This window comes from Pangasianodon hypophthalmus, chromosome 6, assembly GCF_027358585.1.
Source record: "Pangasianodon hypophthalmus isolate fPanHyp1 chromosome 6, fPanHyp1.pri, whole genome shotgun sequence".
Taxonomy (NCBI): domain Eukaryota; kingdom Metazoa; phylum Chordata; class Actinopteri; order Siluriformes; family Pangasiidae; genus Pangasianodon; species Pangasianodon hypophthalmus.
The window spans coordinates 2618194-2642442 of NC_069715.1; the positions used below are offsets into that span (position 1 = coordinate 2618194).

The 24249-nt window shown below is 36.9% G+C and overlaps 1 protein-coding gene across 4 annotated transcripts in view; it reads left to right on the forward strand.

Moving 5' to 3' along the window:
• LOC113534663 (protein unc-13 homolog C) overlaps positions 1-23950 on the forward strand; it is a 187428-nt gene extending 163478 nt beyond the window's left edge. For 2 of the 4 annotated variants that reach the window (XM_053234714.1, XM_053234713.1), the window contains 3 exons: positions 14260-14352; positions 16840-16999; positions 22115-23950. In XM_053234714.1, coding sequence (XP_053090689.1) covers positions 14260-14352; positions 16840-16999; positions 22115-22400 — 539 coding nt within the window. In that variant the 3' untranslated portion in view covers positions 22401-23950. The remainder of the gene's footprint in view (positions 1-14259; positions 14353-16839; positions 17000-22114) is intronic. The other 2 variants (XM_026927613.3, XM_026927612.3) reach the window with 1 other exon arrangement.
• Positions 23951-24249: the final 299 nt, after the last annotated feature.

The window sequence follows — 24249 nt, forward strand, 5'->3', positions numbered from 1 at the left end:
CTTTGATTTCTGATGAATGACCAAGGACAAGCTAACCTGTCAAATATCCAATGTTATTAGAATGTCTAGTGAATACTCGAGGCTGCAGCAGCTGAAAAATAACCTTCCTCAAATATTCTAAAACCGTCTGCTGAAAAAAATGGTTAGCCTTACAGTCTTATTAGAGCTTGCTCACACAAGGCTCCCAGTTGCATAAAAAACAACATTAGTCAACTTTATGTAAAAACATTCTCAGAATGCCTAGAAAACTAGATGGATTAATGTTCTTGGAACCCAATGTGAAAGTGTTAACTTGGTGGGCCATCTCACATTTTCAACATCAGTTAGGACTGTAGAATTTTTCAATTTTATTGTCAACGAGGAATTATTTAAAGACTAAGGCTCATGGTTGTGTAGCAGCTGTCCTCGATGCAATAATGTTTATTTGGCTAAAAGCATCAGGTAAATGACAGCAACAATGACTGATTATCAATAAATATGACACATTAGTCATTCACTTGCTTTATTATTTCATAATTTGTAAGCACAGTGCTGTTCTTTGGGTAAGTTTAAGGCTTGATATTTTATAGAAGAAGACGTTTTACTCAGATTTCTTGCTCTACCCAATTACAAGACCCTGAAAAAGTTGACATTTTTTTGGGATTAGACAAGCTCCAAATGATTTACTTTGGTGTGTGACAGCAGAGAAACAGTCAGATGTCTTCAGCTCTGTCACTTTTTACCATTATAATTGGGAAAGTCTACATGCCTTACCTCCATAGTCACTTACTCTGATCTGTACTCTTTGATCAACACACAACTAGTGGACAGAAAACAATTATATCACTCTGTTTGTGCTGGAGGACAGTGGAACAGTGCTAGCACAGCAGTTCAGATTCTGTTAGAGCAAGTAATTGTGTAGCTGAAATCGAGACAAATCATGCCAGACCTCTTTGCACTTTCAATAACATTTCATACATAACAACATTGTTAAACATTGTTAAACAATTAAACACTGTTTTTAGAAAACATTCAGTGGCTTGGTTGGATAAGTGTTCACACCCCTTTCTGTGCTCTGATTAAGGAATTCAATTTGCAAATCACTTTACCTTCACCTGATAGGAACTGAAGGGATTCTGATTAACGCTAAATTAAATCTACTATCCCCGTGGGCTTCCATCAAAAGATTTTTGGCTGAGGACAGGTCTGAACATGGAAATGTCTGACAAATTACAGAATTGACAGGACTCAAAATACAAATGTGCAAAGGATTTAATGAAAGAACTTTATAAAACTTTACAGAATGAGGAATACACTTAGGGATCAAGGAATTAACACAAGGACTAGGAACCTAACCTGGAAATATGCTGTATACACACAGTAGAAATGAGGTGACATAGGTGATATAGATAATGCACACAACCAATGAACAAGAAAGGGAGGAGAAAACCAAACGCACTTGGAAAACAAGCAACGCTCATGGTACTGGGAAACATATTCTGTCGCCATAGAACTCTGAAAGACCAACAGTAGCACTTTGGCAGTGGAGGGATTTGAACTCAAAACCTTCTGATTAGTATCCCAAAGCCTTAGCCACTGAGCCACTAGATTCTTCTTGAAGAGTGTTAATGTTGTTTTCCCCTGAATTTCTCCCTTATTTAGTCTTAGCCAATTCCCACTTACCAGCCAGCTCTCCCCTGTCATACAACAGCTACCAACCATGGAGGGTGAAGGCTATTACATGCTTTCTCCAAGACACATGAACATCAAAGTGCCGTTCATGCTACATCATGGGGCGGCATAACACACTCAGAGGAAAGTGCTATCCTCCTTCTTCCACATGCATAAGCTCATAGATGACCATAAATTGCTAGTGTCACTGTGATTGGCAGGGGAGAGAGTAAACCCTTCTCACCCAGAAAGCATGGCCAATTTTCCTCTCTTGGACTCCCAGCCATGGACTGGCTGTGGCATGATCAGGGAGTCAGCATTTTTAAGATACATCGCCATTTGTCACCACTGAAGATTGCAGTGGACTGATGAAGTATTTGCAGGTTCCTCTTCAGCAGAATTCAATAAACTCGTGCAAATATGGCCATTTTTTTTGCCTTTTTAATTTTACTCAAGTATGACCATTGTGTACTTGTGTAAATATCATGACCTATGCCTACTTTAAAAATGGTACAGGAATTTCCTGACCCATTTCTGTAGCACTCCTGTAGCACTTTCACCTTGTTTCTGGGCAGTTGTTGAGTACTCAGTTTTGTAGAATTGTATCACTGTCTTCAAACAGTTCCATGCTTGAATTGTCATTTTGGATAAAAGGATCTTTCAGAAATAAGTGGCCACCCACAGCATATCACAAACATTTCTTGTGTTCTCCAAAAGTCTGAGCCATGGCAGATCTTGTTCCAAGGATTTACTCAAATTTTTCCAAACCATGTGGAATTTTGACCTTTTTAGTCATAATTTCACGAGACACCTTTGATGTAAAACCAACACCGCTCATCACCCAAAGATCAGTGTGTGCATCGCTCATCACCCAAAGATCAGTGCCTGCAATGAAACATGGTGGCGGTTGCATCATGTTATGGGGCTAATTCTCTTCATCTAGTACAGGGTTCTGGGTAAAATGGAGGGGCAAAGAACAATTTTAAAAATCCCATGATAGTTTGGCACAAAACTTGCTGCTTGTTATAAAAACGTAAATAGAAATAAGAATTAAATAAGAATTTAATCTTTCCATCAACCAAGGAATAGATCAGGACAAGAAAGATCAGGGTCCTTCAATCCTACTCAGAGCTGTTACCCAAGCCTACTAAAATCTGTCAACTGACCTGAAAAATGTTGTTCTTTTCTCTGCTAAATCCAGTCGGAGTGCTAATTTCAATCCTATCTTACTAACGAACAGTATTTTATCTCTACTGCCAAGAACAAATTACATTCTGACAAATTTCTCCAGGTGTCCCACAAGGTTCTATCTTGGGCCTGCTTCTGTTTATTATTTACATGCTCCCTCTTGCTTCTGTAATTTCCCAATATGGCCTGCAATTTTATTTACATGCTGATGAGTCTCAGATCTATCTCAGTGCTCAGACAAATGCTTCTCTTACACACTTATCAAAGAAAAGACTACAATTAACCTGAAAATGGCTGCGCAAAGGACACGATTCAAGTTTGGGATCATGATGTAAGACCCACCAGTCTTATCCTGGTGGACACCAGATATCTCGAGACACTAATATGAACTGGTTAGTTAGTTAGTTAGTTAGTTAGTTAGGGCATTATTCCTGGGTTAGCACTGGATTTCACGTCAGAGAAATATGAATAATCAACAGGTGATGTAACGAAAAGGTCAGTTTTGTTTTAAACTGAGGAGGTGGCATCATCTTACATTCCTCCTCAAATCAAATATATCACATAAGAAGAATGAGGAAATAATTCTGGTGTGGTGTATTTAGTTGATGAGTTGAAGGAGCTTCTACAACACATTAATTAAAAGGTGTCGACATTTATGCAGTCAGAGCTTTTCCTTTGAGAGATTCTCCTTTCATTTTAAGGCTTTTCCTCTGAGAGATTCTCACTACAAGGCATATGTTTAATTTTCATTTGTTTAGAAAATCATATTAAAGATGATAAAAGATGTGGCACTATTTGTCTCGATTTCAATGTTTACATCAACAAAATCTAATTTTCAACCTGTGTGTGTGTGGGTATATGTCCTTTTTTTTGACACTCTCTGATTCTCTGAAACCTAATGTGAAGTGTTCTCCTCTAGATCCTTTTAAGCTACCCTAAAATTGATTGTAGTTTATATGGCCTACTTTAAAGTCACTAAGAGTTCGCTCTCACCCATTATAAGACGTTTGTTTTAGCAGGTGTGCGAAGGTATATAGCCCCCAGACGACATTCATCCAATCCAATCTCATGCAAAATTCATAGGAATTCTAATGAGTGTGTGATTTAGTAGTACTTCATAGAAATAAAGTTGTAATTAAAGCTACGAATGTTAACCCTTGACTTCAGGCTAACCCTAATTATTCACAACTTTACACACCAGGTGGGTTTTGAGGACTCTTGTGAATTTTCAGTCGTGAGATTATGCTAATTCTGGTGAAGAGATGCATCAGCAGCAACAATTTCAAGTCATCGGGAGGGAAAAAGATTTTTTTATGCTTGACAAAGTTGGGAAAGTGAATGTATGTTTAGAATAAATGATCATATGACAGACAGAACCTTATGCTAATGCTATAATCAGGGCTTCTCCATCTTAACTGTGTTTTCTCTCCTCGGATCCTCTTGATTCATCATATGAAGAACTTTATAATTAGCTGATGTGCTGAATTAAAGATGAGGAGGCACAACACTGACAAACAGGTTAAGCAATTAATTTTTTTTAATCTCATTTATTTTAAGCTATATGAGTGGGGTTCTTTTAGCTAGAGGTAATGCAAGTAATAATACATTACACCTACTATTGTTACAGTGTTCCTACATATTTACATGTAAAACTAACACCTTTTGAGTAGCATTTCCGCCTACAGACCACACGCATGTTCATAAACCTATCATGATCATCTCATCTCCACTTCACCCATCAAACGTCTATTATTAAAGTCTTCCTTCCTGTTTATTGTCAAACACTCGACCACTGACACATTTCACACTGCCTACAAAGACTGTCTCAATCAGTTATATCCTAAATAAAAACTAAAAACAGACATTTTCTTGCAAAGGCCTGTCTTAGTTTAGTTCTGATTTATACGTGACACGTGATTTTGCGTCCCCTTACAGAACCAGCAACAATGCGTGCTGCATTTTTCACATACTTGCCAGCGTATCTACGGGATTAAAGCGGCAGTCTGTAGATGGCACAGAGCCAAAACATCCCTGTCCTTCAGGTTTCCATGTCGAACTGCAAAATGTTTAGCGATTTCATATCCAGCAATTTTAAACACCTGACAAGCTCTGTTTCTTTTAAAACTTTCATGAGCTGCATCTCAAATCAAAAACTAGGACCTTACGTTCAAAAGTATTTAACTAACCTAGAAGATCCAGAAGCCTGGTCTGGAAGACAGACTTTTTTTTTTATTAGGCTTGAAGGCTAAAAGAAGTTTCTTTTTAGTTGGTTGCAGACGCAGTGTCACATGGTGCTATACTGCCCACACTGTTTATGTTGATATTGCGTAATGTAACATTAATTTCTGAGCATATGCACAAGCGACGCTCCAAACCGCAGGATACATGCAGCCACCATCTTGCACACGCATATGTATAGTTAAAAACAAGTATAATCCAGGCTTTAATCTCTCACTTACAGGAACACATGTGCAATAAGAACTTGTCCAAGCATCATCAATCTGGGTTTTTGATCAAACCATAGTACTGAAACCACCTTCTGAAGGTCATATATGATCTTATTTCTGCTGTTAATAATTGTATTGATCCCTCGTTATCTCACAGCTGCTTTTACGATTCTATCTCAGTAACGATTTGTGTATTCGTAACATGCAGTGAATGAAGGCAGGACACAACTCAGCATACTGTATGTTTTATTGTGGCCAATCCATGAATCATCATAAGCATAATCATAAACAGAAGAACAAGCAAGAGTTAAACCCAGGAAACAGGAAATGAAGAGACAAGGCAGTCAACTTGGATTTAATGTAGCTATAAAGCACAAAAACACAAAAGACTTCAACGAGAGACAAAGAAACACCAGGGTATACATGGACTAATCAACGAATGAACACAGAACGCAATAGGTGAAAACAATAAGGCAACAACCAATGACAGAACAGGGGTGGAGACAGGAGTAGAACCAAAACAAAGGCACGTGTAGGACAAAGAACAAGCACATGCAACCTGCCGAGAGAGGGAATTTGTAACAGGATCTGCAGTGCTATTTTAGATTAGTTCCTATACTACCTTATTTCTTACCACATGCTTCCAAATTGGCTTTTATCTCCACTGGCAAGCACTAATTTCTTTCTCTTTCTCAAGGTGTCCCTCAGGGGTCTGGCCTGGGCCCACTGATGTTTATTATCTACACATTCCCACTCAGTTTCCCAACATGGCCTACAATTTTATTTCCATGCTGATGAGACTCAGATCTACTTCAGTGCTCAAACCAAAGCTTCTCACACACCCTCTTTTCTGATAAAGTGCCTATAGAATAGCAATGAACAGATGGCTGTTCATTTCCTAAAACTAAATTTAATAATGCAGAGCTCATGCTGGTGAGATCAAAAGCTGTTCTTAGGTTTCCAATCTTTATTTGATGATAGATAATGCAATCATTACATCTTTTTAATCACAGTCTGTAATCTGTGTTACTTTTGATCTCACACTGTTTGTTTTAAAGACACATTTCAACTCTATCTAAAAGGCTTATATGTGTTTGTTATTCTTACTCTTATTAGCCACCCAGTAAATAATTAGCTAAATATACTGAGCCTAACAAGCTAGCTATTTTCTCTAAGAATAATAATAACAGAATGTGCATTATTCACTGTAGTTTACTTGGTAAAGTTGTTGCATTTGGTAGTTAATATGGTAGTGTTAAACAGATAAATTAATCATAAGCACAATTCACATAGCTAAATAGCACAATTTTGTTCTCATTTTGTTCTAAAATTTTGTCAGGCAAATAAAAAAATTCAAATTGATGTAAGAGACATTTAGTAGTGTATTAGGCATGCAAAACAATGTCTATCTATTTCCATCCTTAAAATTCAAAATATCTGCATCTGTGGCTGTATTTGGATTTGTATCAGAAGTGGGCGTGGCTTAAATTATTTTTTTTAACACTGTAAAAAATAGTGATTTTCATCAACACAGTATATGAATACAAATTAATTATTATTACAATTACAATGCATTTTGTACGATGTTTTGTAAGTACAAAATTTTGAATTATGATGTATTTGGAGTAGAGCAGAAGGGTATTTTCCAAAAAAATAAATAACAATTTTCCAGTAGGATTGTCATTTAATGCACTGAATGTAAATGTTTCTATTTTTTTATTATTTATTTTTTTATTTTTGACAAATGTTTTGTTTATACTTAACCCGGTATAACTGTTCATTTTTTCTTTAAGTGCTGATTTCATTCTCAGATACAAGTGCTAAACGTGTTACAGAAAGTGTGTGTTTATTTGTCAGTGCCGAGTCACGGGAACATTCTTCCATCGTGGATCCATCAACCAGAGTTTTTATTTCATCAGGTCAGAGAAGGAATTAACTCAGACGCTCGTGTTAACTCAACCTTTATTGATTTATAATGTCTCTCGTACAACCTCATTTCAATTCATTTAAGCCACACAGTCTCCGCCCTCAGCCGGTCTGATTCACTAGTCTGTATTTTCCCTCTGAACAGTGTCTGCCAGGTCTTGTTTCATTCATCACATATTTTTTTCTGCTGTAGTTGGACTAGGACAGAAAGGTATTGTCCAAACAAATACAAATGGCTGTCATCCAAAATCCATTAAATTGCTGTTCTGGAATTCCAAACGGAGACCGGGGCAGACCTCAACGATTAGAAAAGCCTTGGGAAAAAAAACTTGTCCAAAGTCTTCTTAATATGTCACGACAGCACTTATTGATTTCTTCTAGTGGAAGAAATGCCAAGAGAGTGTCTTCCATTTTTCAGAGTTAAACTCCGATGGCACTATAAACGATTCTCCAATAAAGTCTGACCATTTTTACATTTCCAATTACTTCTTTAGCACATTCTATCTCACAGAATTTACAAAAACAGCCATGCAGCATGTTTTAACATTCGATTTGTCAAGACAGGACACAAATGAGTCAAAATAAAGAAGAGAAACCTGAACATGAAAACAAGGCTTGCACGATGAGACAAGGAAACAGCAGGGTGTATAAGTAGACAAAATAATCAAGGACCAAAACATAAAACAGGTGAACACAAGCAGGTAGCACACCAATGACAGGACATGGGCAGAGACAGGACTAGAACAGAGACAAAAGCACATGACATAAACCCAAAACAAAATGACATGAAAGCAGCGCTTATCATTCTCAGAATCCTTAAATACCTGCTTTGATTATTCTGGAGCCCCTATAAATGCGAATTTGCAAATCTGGACATTGTTCACATTATTATTTCTATGTTCATGCATCAAATACAATTACGTACTTACAAGAAAACTTTTGTAGAAGGAGAGTTTTCTAGAATTAATTCTTAAAATTTACTTATTGTTTTTCTATTTTTTTTTATACACTTAAGCCTTGTTTCTGCAAAACACACAGTTACATTCAAGATTTATTGCAACTGTAATTCACTGATTATAGAATTATGTTGGTACAATAATAAGTAAGGAATAAAACACTGCTATTGGAAAATAATCAATAACTGGGTTTGTGTGATGAAACAGAGTTACTGTTGCCACCCCGACGTTGATTATTTTCTTATAACAGCACATTCTGAAGTGTTTTATTCCTCTTATAACACAGCAAATTGGCAATGATTACAGTTTTTAATTCTCTGCCCTGAAGATGCTGGAAAACTTTTGAAAAAAGTTACAGCCTTACCTCTGACTGTTACAGAGCACCACTGACATCGGAGACTCCTTCCATCTCCTTACTTTAAGTTTATAAAGTAGAGCGTCCGCAGTACAAGTCCCTGTGAGTGAGCTGTTACTATGGAAACAATAGCGTATTAGAATGAGTGGTTTTATTATAAACCTGTGAGAGCATTCATATGCTTTTATGGATATGCAAAAATGTTCTGGTGTTCATGTGAAAATGTCAGGATTTTACTTTTTTTTTTCCTCTTCAGGGGTTTTGTTATATACTATTCCAGTCTGTGTAAAACGATTACACACACACACACACACACACACACTCTCATATACAACTGCAGGCTTTAATTTCAGGAACCTGAACTCAAAGGAAGAAGCTGAATGTTTGGCGTTAGAAGATTAACCTCCAGCTAATATTTGTATTCTTTGTTTTGTTTTGTTTTTTCTTTTTCTGCTGTTCAGGGTGTCAAGCTGCTGTCTGACTTGAAGTAGTTGAGTGCAAAAGTTTGTACACCCTTAATTCGAAATTATTAAATCAACAAAATGTGAGTTTCACAGGTCTCAGAATATAGTGTGTGTAAAGACAGAGTGGAATAATAAATATGATATTTCAGAAGGTGACATATATATATATATATATATATGTTTGTATTCAGCTTGCCTCTAAGGGTGGTTTCAGGTTTGTGAATCTCTCAGACAGATATTTTTCTCCCACTGTATGGTCATGTCTCTGTTTCATCCATTTTTCTAAATAAGGGCTTTTACTGTTGGTAAACACACTACTCATACACCTCATCTCCTTTTTTTCAGCTCTGTGAAAAGTTTGAGTTGAACTTGTTTGAACTTTTCATGACTCAACAAAGTGACTGTTTTAAATAAATATGAACTTATTAATGAGGCACATTCAGGTAAATTAACTAGAACATGGGAATGGGGATGAAAAAAGAAACTAATAATCACTTCTTAGAGGCCAGTTGCTCTATTATTTAGGCTTAAATTGGAAAATAACATTAATTAAACATGAAAGTCAGTTTTGTAATTAAACTGTAGTTTCTTTCTTTTAAATCACAAGTTTATATTCACACGCTCATTCTAATGCGTTATTGTTTCTATAGTAACGGCTCATTCGCAGGGACCTGTACAATCGATGCTTTTTGATATTTAAGTATAATTTATAGTTTAAACATCTTTCATCGATATTTTGCTCTATTTTCTCTCTGGTTAATGGTTTTCCACATTACCCACAATGCCATGCTGATAGTGTTGCAGTGGGATTTATCCCTCACTTCATCTCTATCTAAAGAGAGCGATGCAGCGGCACTTTAGTCCTTTAGTCTGCACAGCTCTCTCACTTATCACTTATCGCTTATGTTTGATATTGTTGAAATTTTGCGCTAGCTATAACACTGTCCTCCTGTGACATTAGCACGGCACACAGCCGTTAACGTCTCACAGGCATAAAGAAATTACAGCACCAACCAACAAACTAGCACCAGAATCATCAATCACAAATATTTCAGTAGAAACACATGTCCTTTAAGGTTGCTGGTTACATCATCAGTCTGTCTTTATTTCTTTTCAGCACGCGGCTTAATTTCTTTTCCTCCATATGTGATTGTCATCTTGATAAATTAGACTGTCCTGTTCTCCTGCGATTGTCTGTAATAAGTACAGCTTGTTTGGATGATTATGAATATAAACAAGCTCATCTATTAGAGCAGAGAGAGCCAGCGCATCAATACGTGTCTGTGTGCAGCTCTGCTTTCTTCCAGCAGGACGTTTGGATTCACTGCATATTCACCTGGTACTAAACCATTAGGATTAAAAAAAACACACAAAAATGTACAGAGACTGAAAAGTTATGAAACACGGAAACCAAAAACGCTTCCAGTGCACAAGGACAAACCCAGCAGATGCAGTTAAAGTCACGTTCCGCTGCTCGGCACGAGCTCCTTTATCACCACTGGCAGCTTAGTGTAGTACAGTTGATGAACATCAGTCTTCAGTCTCCAGGTCATTCATCAAAACGTCTCCAACAGGATTCAGGTCAGGCTCTAACCGCGCAAGAGCAGCTCCAATCTGATCCTGTTTTATCAGATTTTACTCCAACCAAGTAGGACACATAACCCAGTTCCATTTATCTATTCAACTGGTCTCGATATTTCAGTGTAAGTTCTGCATGTAATTCTAGGAAGCAGCCACAAAAGCTATTTTATCTTCTGACCAATCAGCTCGCAGCTTGGGGAGCGAGCAAAAAAACAAACACGGACGACAAAGTGTCTGTAAATAAACGAGTCTTGCTAGTGAGTGATGAATGGAAAGCACTTCATTGCCAAAATTACAATTACAAAATTACATTGGCTAGTTAGTTACGTACTAGCTATTTTTAGGCTATTTCCTAGCTATTTTCTGGCTAGTTAGTTACATACTAGATATTTTTAGGCTAGTTACTAGCTAGTTTTGTCTAATTAGTTTCATACTAGCAATTTTAATCTAGTTACTAGCTGTTGTTTGGCTAGTTAGTTACATACTAGCTATGTTTAGGCTAGTTACTAGCTGTTGATTGGTTACTTAGTTACATACTAGCTATTTTTGTGCTAGTTACTAGCTATTTCTGGCTACTTAGTTACATGCTAGCTATTTTTAGGGTCATTATTAGCTATTTTCTGGCTAGTTAGTTACATACTAGATATTTTAGGCTAGTTACTAGCTAGTTTTGTCTAATTAGTTTCATACTAGCAATTTTAATCTAGTTACTAGCTGTTGTTTGGCTAGTTAGTTACATACTAGCTATGTTTAGGCTAGTTACTAGCTGTTGATTGGTTACTTAGTTACATACTAGCTATTTTTGTGCTAGTTACTAGCTATTTCTGGCTACTTAGTTACATGCTAGCTATTTTTAGGGTCATTATTAGCTATTTTTGTCTAGTTAGTTACATACTAGATATTTTAGGCTAGTTACTAGCTGTTGTACAGCTAGTTAGTTACTAAATATTTTAGGCTACTTACCAGCTATTTTTGTCTAGTTACTTACATACTAGATATTTTTAGGCTAGTTACTAGCTGTTGTTTGGCTAATTACTTACATACTAGATATTTTTAGGCTAGTTACCAGCTATTTTTGTCTAATTAGTTGCACACTAGATATTTTAGGCTAGTTACTAGCTATCTTTTATCTAGTTAGTTACATAATAGCTAGGACTGGTAAGGATGTTGCCATGGTTACAGCGTGTACATCACATGAGTAATTGCCAGAAGTGCTGAACAGAATTATCTGAGTTAATTCTGTACTCATATTTGTAAAGTGTTATGCATGTAACCATAAGTACTAATGAGCATTTATTCAGGCTTATGTCCAGCATTATACAGCACTATACATTCCTATAGGACACATTAATGCATTTCAACTGCATTATGAAGATATTATAACCTGTCCCATATCTGTCATATGCTTTAAAATGTGTTATGACTGTAATTCTGAGCATTTGTTCATGCTTATGCCAGGCATTATAAGGTATTATCTATGCTACGTGGCACTTTTAGGATGCATTATGTAACCTGACATAATGAAGTCATGTATTCATGCTTTATAAAGTGGTATGAATCTGACTGTAAATACTAATGGCTTTTATGCAGGCTTATTACAAAGTACTATGAATGCCATATAACATATTGTAAATACTTTAGAAAGCATTATGAAGGTACTATAATAAACTCATGTAATCATGCTTTTTAAAGTGTTTTGAATGTAACAGTAACTACTAATGAGCATTTATTCAGGCTTATGGCAGGTGTTATAAGACTTCATGCATGCTATATGAATACAGGAGTTATAGGAAATGTTACAGTGTCCGGTAGTCCCGAAAATGTGGCATTTGAAATTGTTTTTTGTGAGAAAGGAAATAAAATAAGGATCTATATGTGTGTTTTTTAGAGATATCCTGTAACTGCTGGCTTTATTTTATTTATTTTTTTCACCTCAGTGTAAGTAGATGCTTTCAGGTCAACGCTTTTTTAGATGTGAGGTATTGAGGATATGTTTTATATTCTCTTCCTGTCCCGGTCTGGGTCAGTCCTCGGGGTGTGTTTTATTTGATAAATGAGTGTTTTGTTGTTTGGACCTTGGCCTGAGTTGCATCTGATCTATAATAGGGCTGTATTGTTCAGATCCATATGATTTTCAGTCCTTGTTTATTTCAAGGATTCAGACTGCAGTGCGTGTAGCTCCTTCCTGAGGGAAATCCCACAAAGCCGCTACGAATTCAATGGGCAGGAAGCTAACTGTTTTTTTTTTTTTTTTCTAACTCACCTGAGAGTTTCTTCAGATTGAGGCCAAATTTATGGTAACTCATTAATTCAGCTCTGTGGTACACGGCCAGATCCCAGAGCACAGCATGTCAGGAGAGATTTTATCATTTTTGCTCAATCCTCATGTGATGTTTATTGAGTTTTGTATGAATAATTTATGAGTTTTACCACCGATCTGATGTTTAGTGTTTAGACTTCTCTGTGTCTGACCTCATGGTGAGGGATTTATCAGCATTTTGTTGTGCAGCCTGCGCTGTGGTGTTATATCAGATTATCGGGGTTTTCCTCCAGTCTCATCTCTGAGAGGTGTTCAGTGTGGGAATGATCGGAAAGCCGAATCCCAAATGCTTTCCAACTCCCTACGTAGTGCACTCTCTGGGTGATAGGAAGCTTTTTGTTCACCCTGCAGCTTGGTTTGCTAGTAAAGCTGTAATTTCTCTGAAGTTTAGCTATTCTTTCATGAATATTTGTCATGCTTGGGAGTCTAAACTGAAGTGAAAGAAATATCAGCCAACTTGCTACCCTTAAATAGACTAAATGTTATGTAATATCTTTTGTTTATGGCTTATGTTTATCACTCCTGATAACGATGTCTGTAAGTGCTGTAAATACATCTCTCTAAACGCTGCCAATCCACCATAATAAACGAGTCGACTGTTTAATAGTGATTAAATTTGACCTCAAGCTCTTGGCTTGGAGAGAAAGTTAATAAATATATAATCATAAGCCAAAAAAGTAGGGCTATTTCAGTGTAGAATAACATAAAGGTTATACACATCCAGGTACATCTTCACCAACAAAGCTCGTTTTTATTAAAGGATGTTTAGAGAGAGTGGAGAAAAATAACTAGGGGATATATTCAAAATAAAAATCCAAAATAAAATAGTAGCACACCTGAAAAAGTCCATAGAGGAATAAAAAGTGAAATAAAAGTCTACATTCAGGAATATGTTTTTCTGTCTATTGATATTTCACTGTGTGTGTGTGTGTGTGTGTGTGTGTGTGTGTGTGTGTGTAACTTCAGGTCAATACAGTACGCTTTACCTTAATCCCGTATTTCTCCGAGTTTATAGTGTGTAAATGGTTTCTCTGAACAGTGTTGTTTCTTTCATATATGATCATAATTATAAATAATTATTTTATGTATAAATATATAACACAATATCACTATCTGTGTCTGTATTTATATCTGTTTCATGACTGAAATATTCGTATCTGAAAGTGTAAGTGGGCGTGGCCTAAACAAGAAGATACTATTTGTATCTGCTTCAAACACCTTTTCTGTCTGGTCTGAATTTTGGAGGTCACTGAAAAGATTTGTCAAAGTTTTCATTATCCATCTGATTTCAGGTCCCTGTAGGGATGGTTTGTGTGTGAGAAAGATTACTCAGACTTTTGTTTTGTGTGTGTGTGTGTGTGTGTGATCTCAGGTCAGTCATCGTCCAGCTCAGTGGGAGAAGTGGTGATGCACGTGGATCTCATCTCTCACCCTGGCACCGGAGAACATAAAGTCAACGTGAAGGGTAAGCTGAACACTCACACACACACACACACACACACACACAATTTTAAGCACTTTATTTATTTCTTCATCTCAAAAGGACGCCTCCTTGACTCTCCTCGACTCTCCTCATTTCAGTGATAATGTATATTTTATGATGGACAGCACTCAGTGCTCGGGATATTTTATGACTGTAATAATGATGCAGCTGTACTTTCACAGCACACACACTTTCTTTATATGTCGTTATATCTTCGCCATACACACCATCATAAAATTACTTCCCTTCCAGGGATTGGAATGAACGAGTCAAGCTTAAGGTTCAGAAACCTGATTAGAGGTAAAATCTTCGCAGCCAGAATGAGAAAATTACACTCATATCACCTAAGAGTTCATTAAGCATGAATAACCCTGAATTAAACTCCACACCATGTGATGTAAAATTACCACACTGCTATTATCACTAATATAGACTGGCTAGTGCAATTGGTCTTTTATTTTTATCTTTTAAACTTAAGTGGATATAATTTGGGGCTGACTAAAACTCTAACTGGTTTCTGGAGTTAAGTATTACGTTTTCTGGGGGGAGGAGTTTGTTGGTATCTCATTTTTTTCGGCTGTTTATACGCCAATATATATGAGGGGACGTTTGCGTGTATTCAGAGATCCGCTAACTATGTGCTTAACTCGATTTTCCTGACTCCTAATTCAGATGATTAAAATCACCTGTGTGTAGTTCACCTCTGAGGTTGCCAGATTTTTCTTAAGTAGAAGCGTCTGAGACGGGGTTTTCGCTAGCCGAAGAACAGTTTCTACCTGCAGGACATCAGGATCTTGAATAAACTGTTATCCAGTCATTACTTCTTCTTCCACTCTTTCACTCCCACACACTGGTCACCTCACTGACAGCTCAAGGACACTCGTGGACAATCTCTTCACATGTTTCTGTCACTTTTGGGCATTTATTTTAATATTTCTAAGCCCACTATTACCACTTTACTGCTGGTAAAGACTAGGTCCTGTCTCTGTGCAGTATATTGATATATTGTACATATTTATTACACACTACACATACTACAACATCTAATTTAATTGGAATTTTTTTATTTTTTAAAGTGCTACTTTGTACTGCTGCTTCATCAGCGTTTTATGCTCTCCCCTGTCTATAGAGGACTGCTCAGCCACTACAACTACACACAGCTACTCTTTATTTTACTACCTTATGCACCCTTGTGCATTCACATATTCCACATATGTGCACACATATATGCAACTGCACAGATTCCAGTGTTTACAGTAAGGATCTGCACTTTACTTACATACTAACTAGGCATACATACTAATATATTCTTCATATTTTGTATTTGTTGCATGTTGTTCAAAGTCCAACAGTTACTCGAGTGCAAGACTTAATGAAGCCACAAGAGACTATTTCCAGGTCATGAAATTCTAATGTGTAATTCACTATTTTGATTTGTTGAGTTAATAAAACAATGCCAATGTTTTTTTTTTTTTAATTTTATTTTGATGCGCTCTCCTGTAAAGAAAGCATGTAAATGGTTTGAAGGATAAGCTGACCGAGCGCTCACCTGCTATGCTTACAGGGAAACTTTAAATTATTTAATTTTATCCATTAAAAAAAAAATCAGACTTTGAAATAAGAAATAATATCTACAATTTAGAAGGGTCTCCTCTGGTGTCCTCCTTGCAAAAAAAAATAATTAATTAAATTAAATTACGATTTTTCATGGATTTCATCGATTTTATGGAAGATACTATTCATTAATTAATAGTCTCATATTTATGTAATTAAGGCATTCCATAGTGTTTTTGAGTGTATTTTCAGACAGAACATAAATTTTATAAATTTCAGTAAATTTCATGACATTGTGGTCACATCAAACCGGCAGATGCTGGACGCAAGAAAAATGCGCTTAGGTATGAGCTCAGAATCTTGCATAACTAAGACATGTCTCTCTTTTAATGAAACTCCGCCCCCTGTGTGTAATTTCTAAATAGTGATTAAGTTACATCTGATGTCCTTAATAGCGATGTGTGCAGTTTCAGCATTAATTCCTCGCTGTGTGTCCTCAACTTGAGTATGTGTGTTGTATGTAATGCTGTAGAGAAACCCTATAAAGTCAGATATGAAACTGTTCTTCTTCTTTGGCTGCTCCCGTTAGGCGTCGGCACAGCCAATCACTGGTTCGCATATTTGATTTTGCACATTTTTTTTTTTTTTTTTAATGCCGGATGCCCTTCCTGATGCAAACCTCTCCAATTTTTCAACTCCAGTGGCTGGGCTCGGTTCCCTGGCTGAGATTCGAACCCAGGCCATGGTAGTGAGAATGCCAAAGCCTAACCACTAGTCCTCCAAGGATCCTAAAGTCAGATACTGAACTAAAACAAACAAAAAAAAAACATCCCTGATCTTTGGGATAATTTGCTTGGTTCATTGTTCTTCCTGTCTCATATGTTTATTTATTTGTATATTTTTTTTTTTTTGCAGTGGTGGGTGTGAACAACATCAACTGGCAGACGAACACCATGTTCCGACCCTTTATCGAGGTCAACGCCATCGGTCCGAACCTCGCCGACAAGAAACGCAAATACAGCACCAAGACCAAGAACAACAACTGGTCACCGAAATACAACGAAACATTCCAGTAGTGAGTACTTCATTCATTAATCATTCATTAATCATTCATTAATTATTCATTAATCTTGCCAGATTTTTCTTTGGTCTATGCAGAATATTATAGTTTTGTTTATAAAATCACCTTTTACCTAAAGTGAATAAGATCAATTCACAAATGTTGAGATAAATTTGAGGTTAGGTGTAGCAGTCTGGGAAAGCACTTCTCATGGCCAAATTCTAGAAACTTCACACTTTCCTGAACTGTATCACAATCAGAAGTAAAGTTCTAGCATCTTCAATTCCTCCAAAAGTGAAAAAAAGGAGAAAATCGCATTTCGCAAAGATTTCATTGAAATTTCACTCAAAGACGCTGCACCTACTTCTACATTTATAACCTGATCTACTGACGGGAAAATAATATTACTGCTAAATTTGACAGAATTATAGGTTTATAATGGGAAATGAGTTCTCACTTTGAGTCTCCGTCTCATCACCTGCCGTAAAAGTTAGTGTGATCTCTGTTCACGGTAACGTCGGTGGAGAAATAATCGCTGATTCATTCACTCACTTCTGCTTGCTAATTATCTTGTTTTTGTTAAAGATTTTATTAGGTCATTTAAACATTTTAAAACTTTGTTGAGTCTGTAAGCGCTCTTGGTTTTCCTCAGCTGGTATCTGATTATAAACTAAATCGGCACTGTGTGTGAAGAAATCACACTCAGCTAGTGAGGTTTTATTCATCTTTCCTCAGACTGACTGGTTTTAATGCTGCGTTCGTTAAACTGGCTCCTTACACAACATGACGTCATGGTTAGAAAGTAGATAATAAACAATAATCATCTCATTTTGGTGAAATATATTTATATTTTCTTAAAGCAGAGATGTCACAGTATATTATTGGCAGAAAAATGTTTGTCAATTTTGATCAAAACCAGATTTTTTTGCAACATCTGACAGGTTTTCGCAGAATGCCCTAGAATTTATATACATTTATATCTGTGACAAATTTATTTGGAGCTAATCTAGAGCTCATAATTCATCATTCCCATCAATTTTGTCAGATACAGTACATGACCTAATTTTATGCAGAAGAAGTATATCTGAGAAGGAGAAATCATACTGAAAGAGAATTTAAGAAAGGATATAAGACAGATATAAGACGCTTCTCTCATTGTTGGCTTTTATACAGCAGCAGCGTTCAGCTGAGGTTCCTCAAACCAGCGTCTGCTCCCGAGTCACGTGTTCTGCTCTCAGTTTAAGCTTAAGAGGCTATTAAGAAAACAAGAGATTATTTATGAGGATGCTTCACTAAAATCTTCTGCACTTTCAGGCTGAATAGAGATGCTTCAAACTGTCCGAGTCTTTTCAGTGCCAGAACAATAGCACACACTCTTTTGTGAAAGAGCCATTAACACTCCTGTTATAAAATGTCAAAATATCAGGAATTAAAAGCCATTTACAGGGGCGTTTAGTTTAATGTGAAAATGTTGTTGAAAGTGACCTTTTGGCTCGGGATGTTGAGTCGGTGAATGTCCTTTTGTGCCTGAGAATCCTCTCTTAAGCATTATAAAACCCTGAACTTTACACAAGAGCAAAACAAGTACATACGAAGCAGATGGAGGCACAAGTCCAGCATTTACTGTGCTTTATGAACGTTTCCAGACCAAATAAACATGACAGAAATGTTGAATAAAAATGGTGAAATAGTGTACTGTATAGTAAGATCAAATTTTTACACTGCATTTTCCTTTTCCTTTTTAGCATTTTTCTTTTTTCCTTTAAATGACCTGATTTAAAACTCTCTAAAATGAGAAAATCTAACAATCTAGCTGTACTCTAATTAGAAAAGGCCAAAATATATATAATTTTTATAAATATATATGCCAACTTTTTGAGGACACTCATCTTCTTTGTTAGTGTGTTTGTTTTTGTCTATACTGAATAATGCAATTTGTGAATTTATAGTTTAAAATGTCTTTAGAGAACAGAAAACATCTCAGATATGATCATACTTTTACTTTTATTAAGAAAATCTGTGAATATGTAAATTGGAAACACCTCCCGCCCCCTGCCCTGCAATTTGCATGTTGGAACATGATTGGATCTTCTATTTTATGATGTAATGACTTTTATTTAAGACAGCAAAACTACTGCATTTCTTCCATTTTTCACACTTTGTCCAGTACGTGTTTTTTAAATGAATTCCCCCATAATTATTTAAAGATATTTAAGATTTATAGTTGATCATTTTAAGCCTTTATATGTATAAAATAAAGCAAAACATTCTCGTTAGATTCCCTCCATATATTGTGAGATTTTAACCATATCCGTTATTAAGAAAATGTGTGGATGTACAAATTTTCATGTCCACGCCCCCTGTTCAGTAAATTGCACGCTGAAAACTGATTGGATCATCTATTTTATGATGTAATAACATTTCAGATGCTAGATTTTCCAGTCAGACTGGTTTGAAGCTGTTGTTTAATAAATATAGGCAGCAAAAAACCAGCCTTTCACTTTTCACACTTTGTCTAGTCTGTGCATTGACATCAACTCCCTAAAAAGTATTTATATTATATTAAACAAATTTTATATGCTACAGTTTAAGATGACTTTATGATTTTAGTTTTTTATATTGTATGTAAATATTGTATGTGAGACTCTAACATTTACTTTCAATTAGAAAATTGTGAATATTCAAATCTGAAATGCCTCCATCCTACATGTACCCGCCCCTTTCCTCTGAAAAAAAACATTTCATTCATTGTCCTGTAATTTGCATATCCAGACATGATTGGATCTTTAAGGTTATGATGTAACAACACATCACATACTGGATAAATAAAGCCAGCAAAACCACTGCAGTGACAATTTTCAATTTACAGAAGTTCTCCAGTCTGTGCTTTTTGAACTAATTTCCCAAAAGGATTTTGTCCTATAATTTGCACGTTGCAACATGATTGGATCGTATTGTTATGGTGTAATAACTTCAATAGTAATAATAATTTTCAGCTGTTGTCACTGCAGTGACAATTTTCAATTCAATTCAATTTTATTCGTATAGCGCTTGTAACAGTGGACATTGTCACAAAGCAGCTTTACAGAAATATACATACAGTTCTGTGCAAAAGTCTTAGGCACATGCAAAGAAATGCTGCAGAGCAAAGATGCCTCAAAAATAATGAAACTAAATTAAAAAAATCCTATAAAGAGCAGTAAACAGTAATAAATGAAACAAAGTCAGTATTTGGTGTGACGATCCTTCGCTTTAAAAATAAAACAGTATCTGAGGTGCAGTGTGTGCAGTTTTATAAGGAAATGAGCTGGAAGTGTTACTGAGCATCTTGCAGAAGCAGCCACAGTTCTTCTGGAGACTTTGACTGTCGACTCGCTTCTTATTTCTGCAGCGAAACCCAGCAGCCTTCATTATGTTTTTATCTGAAAAGTGTCTCTTATGGAATCTGCTGCTTTCTTTACTGACAAACAAACATTTTTCTGTAACGTTTCATTTTGTGCTGGAAAACTAATGTTTGGAATCTAAAATATTATTGTACTGAATCAATAATGTAGAAGTCAGAAACTAAACATCTATAACAAAGTTTGTACTAAAAAAATTTGCAAAGACTTTTGCACAGTACTGTATATATACACTATATTACCAAAAGTATTCGGTCACCTGCCTTGACTCACATATGAACTTAAGTGCCATCCCATTCCTAACCCATAGGGTTCAATATGATGTCGGTCCACCTTTTGCAGCTATTACAGCTTCAACTCTTCTGGGAAGGCTGTCCACAAGGTTGAGGAGTGTGTTTATAGGAATTTTTCTGACCATTCTTCCAAAAGCGCATTGGTGAGGTCACACACTGATGTTGGTCGAGAAGGCCTGGCTCTCAGTCTCCGCTCTAATTCATCCCAAAGGTGTTCTATCGGGTTCAGGTCAGGACTCTGTGCAGGCCAGTCAAGTTCATCCACACCAGACTCTGTCATCCATGTCTTTATGGACCTTGCTTTGTGCACTGGTGCACAGTCATGTTGGAAGAGGAAGGGGCCCGCTCCAAACTGTTCCCACAAGGTTGGGAGCATGGAATTGTCCAAAATGTTTTGGTATCCTGAAGCATTCAAAGTTCCTTTCACTGGAACTAAGGGGCCAAGCCCAACTCCTGAAAAACAACCCCACACCATAATTCCTCCTCCACCAAATTTCACACTCGGCACAATGCAGTCCGAAATGTACCGTTCTCCTGGCAACCTCCAAACCCAGACTCGTCCATCAGATTGCCAGATGGAAAAGCGTGATTCATCACTCCAGAGAACGCGTCTCCACTGCTCTAGAGTCCAGTGGCGGCGTGCTTTACACCACTGCATCCGACGCTTTGCATTGCACTTGGTGATGTGTGGCTTGGATGCAGCTGCTCGGCCATGGAAACCCATTCCATGAAGCTCTCTGCGTACTGTACTTGGGCTAATCTGAAGGTCACATGAAGTTTGGAGCTCTGTAGCCATTGACTGTGAAGAAAGTCGACGACCTCTTTGCACTATGCGCTTCAGCATCCGCTGACCCTTCTCCATCAGTTTACGTGGCCTACCACTTCGTGGCTGAGTTGCTGTTGTTCCCAAACTCTTCCATTTTGTTATGATAAAGCTGACAGTCGACTGTGGAATATTTAGGAGCGAGGAAATTTCACGACTGGATTTGTTGCACAGGTGGCATCCTATGACAGTTCCACGCTGGAATTCACTGAGCTCCTGAGAGCGGCCCATTCTTTCACAAATGTTTGTAAAAACAGTCTGCATGCCTAAGTGCTTGATTTTATACACCTGTGGCCAGGCCAAGTGATTAGGACACCTGATTCTGATCATTTGGATGGGTGACCGAATACTTTTGGTAATATAGTGTATATTTCACCCTTTGAGCAGTTAATTACCTAAAAATAATGTAATTATTAAAATAATTATAACTTGTAGGAGACTTTAAGGCTTTATTTGTATTTGCATTTGTAGTTTAATCATTGATAACCATTTATGTAAATTCTTAAGAAACTACAATTGTGAGACCGTGTCAAGTAAAAATGGTTATATGAGCAATGTTTACATGTTAAGAAATCCTTTACGCTTTTTTACATTACTTCTCTTTCCTCTGCAGTATTCTGAGTAGCGAGCACGGGCCGGAGGCGTACGAGCTGCACGTGTCACTGAAGGACTACTGCTTTGCTCGTGAGGATCGCGTCATCGGCGTCACTGTGCTGCAGCTCCGAGACCTGACCGATAAAGTCAGCTTGAACGCTGCGTATCCGCTCATCCGCAGCGTCACCATGGACGAAACGGGCCTCACCATCATGAGGATCCTCTCGCAACGGACCAACGACGAGGTGGCCAAGGAGTTCGTACGCCTCAAATCAGAAACCCGCTCGGCCGAGGAAGCGTCGTGAAGAAATGATTGTGGAAAATGAACTCAGTGAAAAGCAAAAAAATAAAAATAATAATAATGAAATAAATAAAAAATAGAGGAGGGGAAGAAAATGAGGCAGGATGTTGCAACAGCGCAAGAGAGTTGTGTTGTTCGTTTCTGTGCATGTGTGTAAAACATCTGTTGGAATGTTCATTTGAAAAACTAAAAGCGTATGTACTACAAGTGTTTACCTGCTGTATGCTCACTATGAAATAATATATTCTACGTTAACGAGACATTGAATACGTTTTTGTATGACAACTAGTCTTTTTTGAACAGGTATTTGTTCAGATAAAGTGCCAAACCCGATGAGAAAAAAAAACAATTATCAAAAAAAAAAAAAAAAAAAAATCATAACGGTTATTGGTAATGTTGGTGATGTTTTGAATTTGCTTGATTATCTTATGTGTCTGAGTGTGTGTGTGTGTGTGTGTGTGTGTGTGTGGAGATCATAATCTTTTTAATTGTGTAGCATTTTGTCTTTTTTTTCCATGTGTCTTTCATGTTCATGCTTTTTTTTTAATCCCTCGACCTGTCCGACTCTTTTTTAAACAGCATTTTTTTAAAAACGGCGAGGACTGCTATCTAATTCTTCGTAGGCGTTTGTAATTTTATAGCCACTGACAACAGCGAGGGCCGCCTTCAGTGCTGAGCAGAGCAGGCCGCATGGGTTTTGCGCTGTTTCCTTGTCTGCGTTTCATTATTATTCGATAATTTCCAGGCTTTTCGACTGTTTCGTTCGGTTTATTTTGGCTTCCAGCCTTTCAGAATGATCACTGTGAACATGCGCTTCGAAAGGCAATCTCGAGCATTTACATCACCGATATCATCTCTCTCTCTCTCTCTTCTTTTTTTTTCATTTCTAAAATAACTGCCAAAGTTATATAAAAAAATATTTGTACAAAAGCAATCCATTACCTGTATGAAGATAATTATATGCTACGTACTCGTGCTGTTCATTTTTTTTACTGTTATTATTATTTATTTTTGCAATGCTGTGACCGATTGTTGATGAGGTGACTCTGAAATGCAGATTTTGGGATTATTTCCGTGAAGATTTCCCCGTTATCAGATGTGAACGTTGTAAATGTGGGTTTACATGCGCGTTGTCTCAATCTGTCATTTTTGTTTATTTTTCTTTACAGAGGAAAGAATTTAATATTTGGTAATTATGCAACATTCCTATGTATTGCACTGATGGCGAACTGTATGTCATGTAAATATATTTAGTGAGAAATTGTAAGCACTCGTCTGCTTGTTTGTTTGTTTGTTTGTTTGTTTTCATTAACGCATGTAATGTATCATTTATAACCCAGGATGTTTATTTGAAGCTACATGAGAGATGACGGCCATTAAAATGCTGCAACATTGAAACATAATGGATGAGACAGAGGTGAAGTTCAATATTTTATTTTTCGAACATAACAGCAGCTCTGACAGCAGTGCAGCCGCAGATCCCAGGTTTACATTAACACACTCGGGCTAATACGTTATTGTTTCTATAGTAACAGCTCGTTTAAGGAAACTTGTTCAAAAGACACTCTGTGTTTATAAAGCATGTGTATGTGGTGAAGTTTTCTGTAAGGAGACGTTCTTTTGACACTGATGGAAGGAGTCTCCAGTGTCAGTGCCAGTGCCAGTGCCAGTGTAACTTTAAGTTTTCTGACATCTTCAGGACAGAGGAGTTTACGCTTCTTTGCGGTTTCTTAGCCAAGCTGACAAGCTGCATTTTTGTTGTTTTATCAACTTTGAGAGAAAGTGAAGGAACAACAGTTTATAGCTGTTATAATGTAAGTGATTTGCTGACAAATTAGCCACTTAGTAGCTCA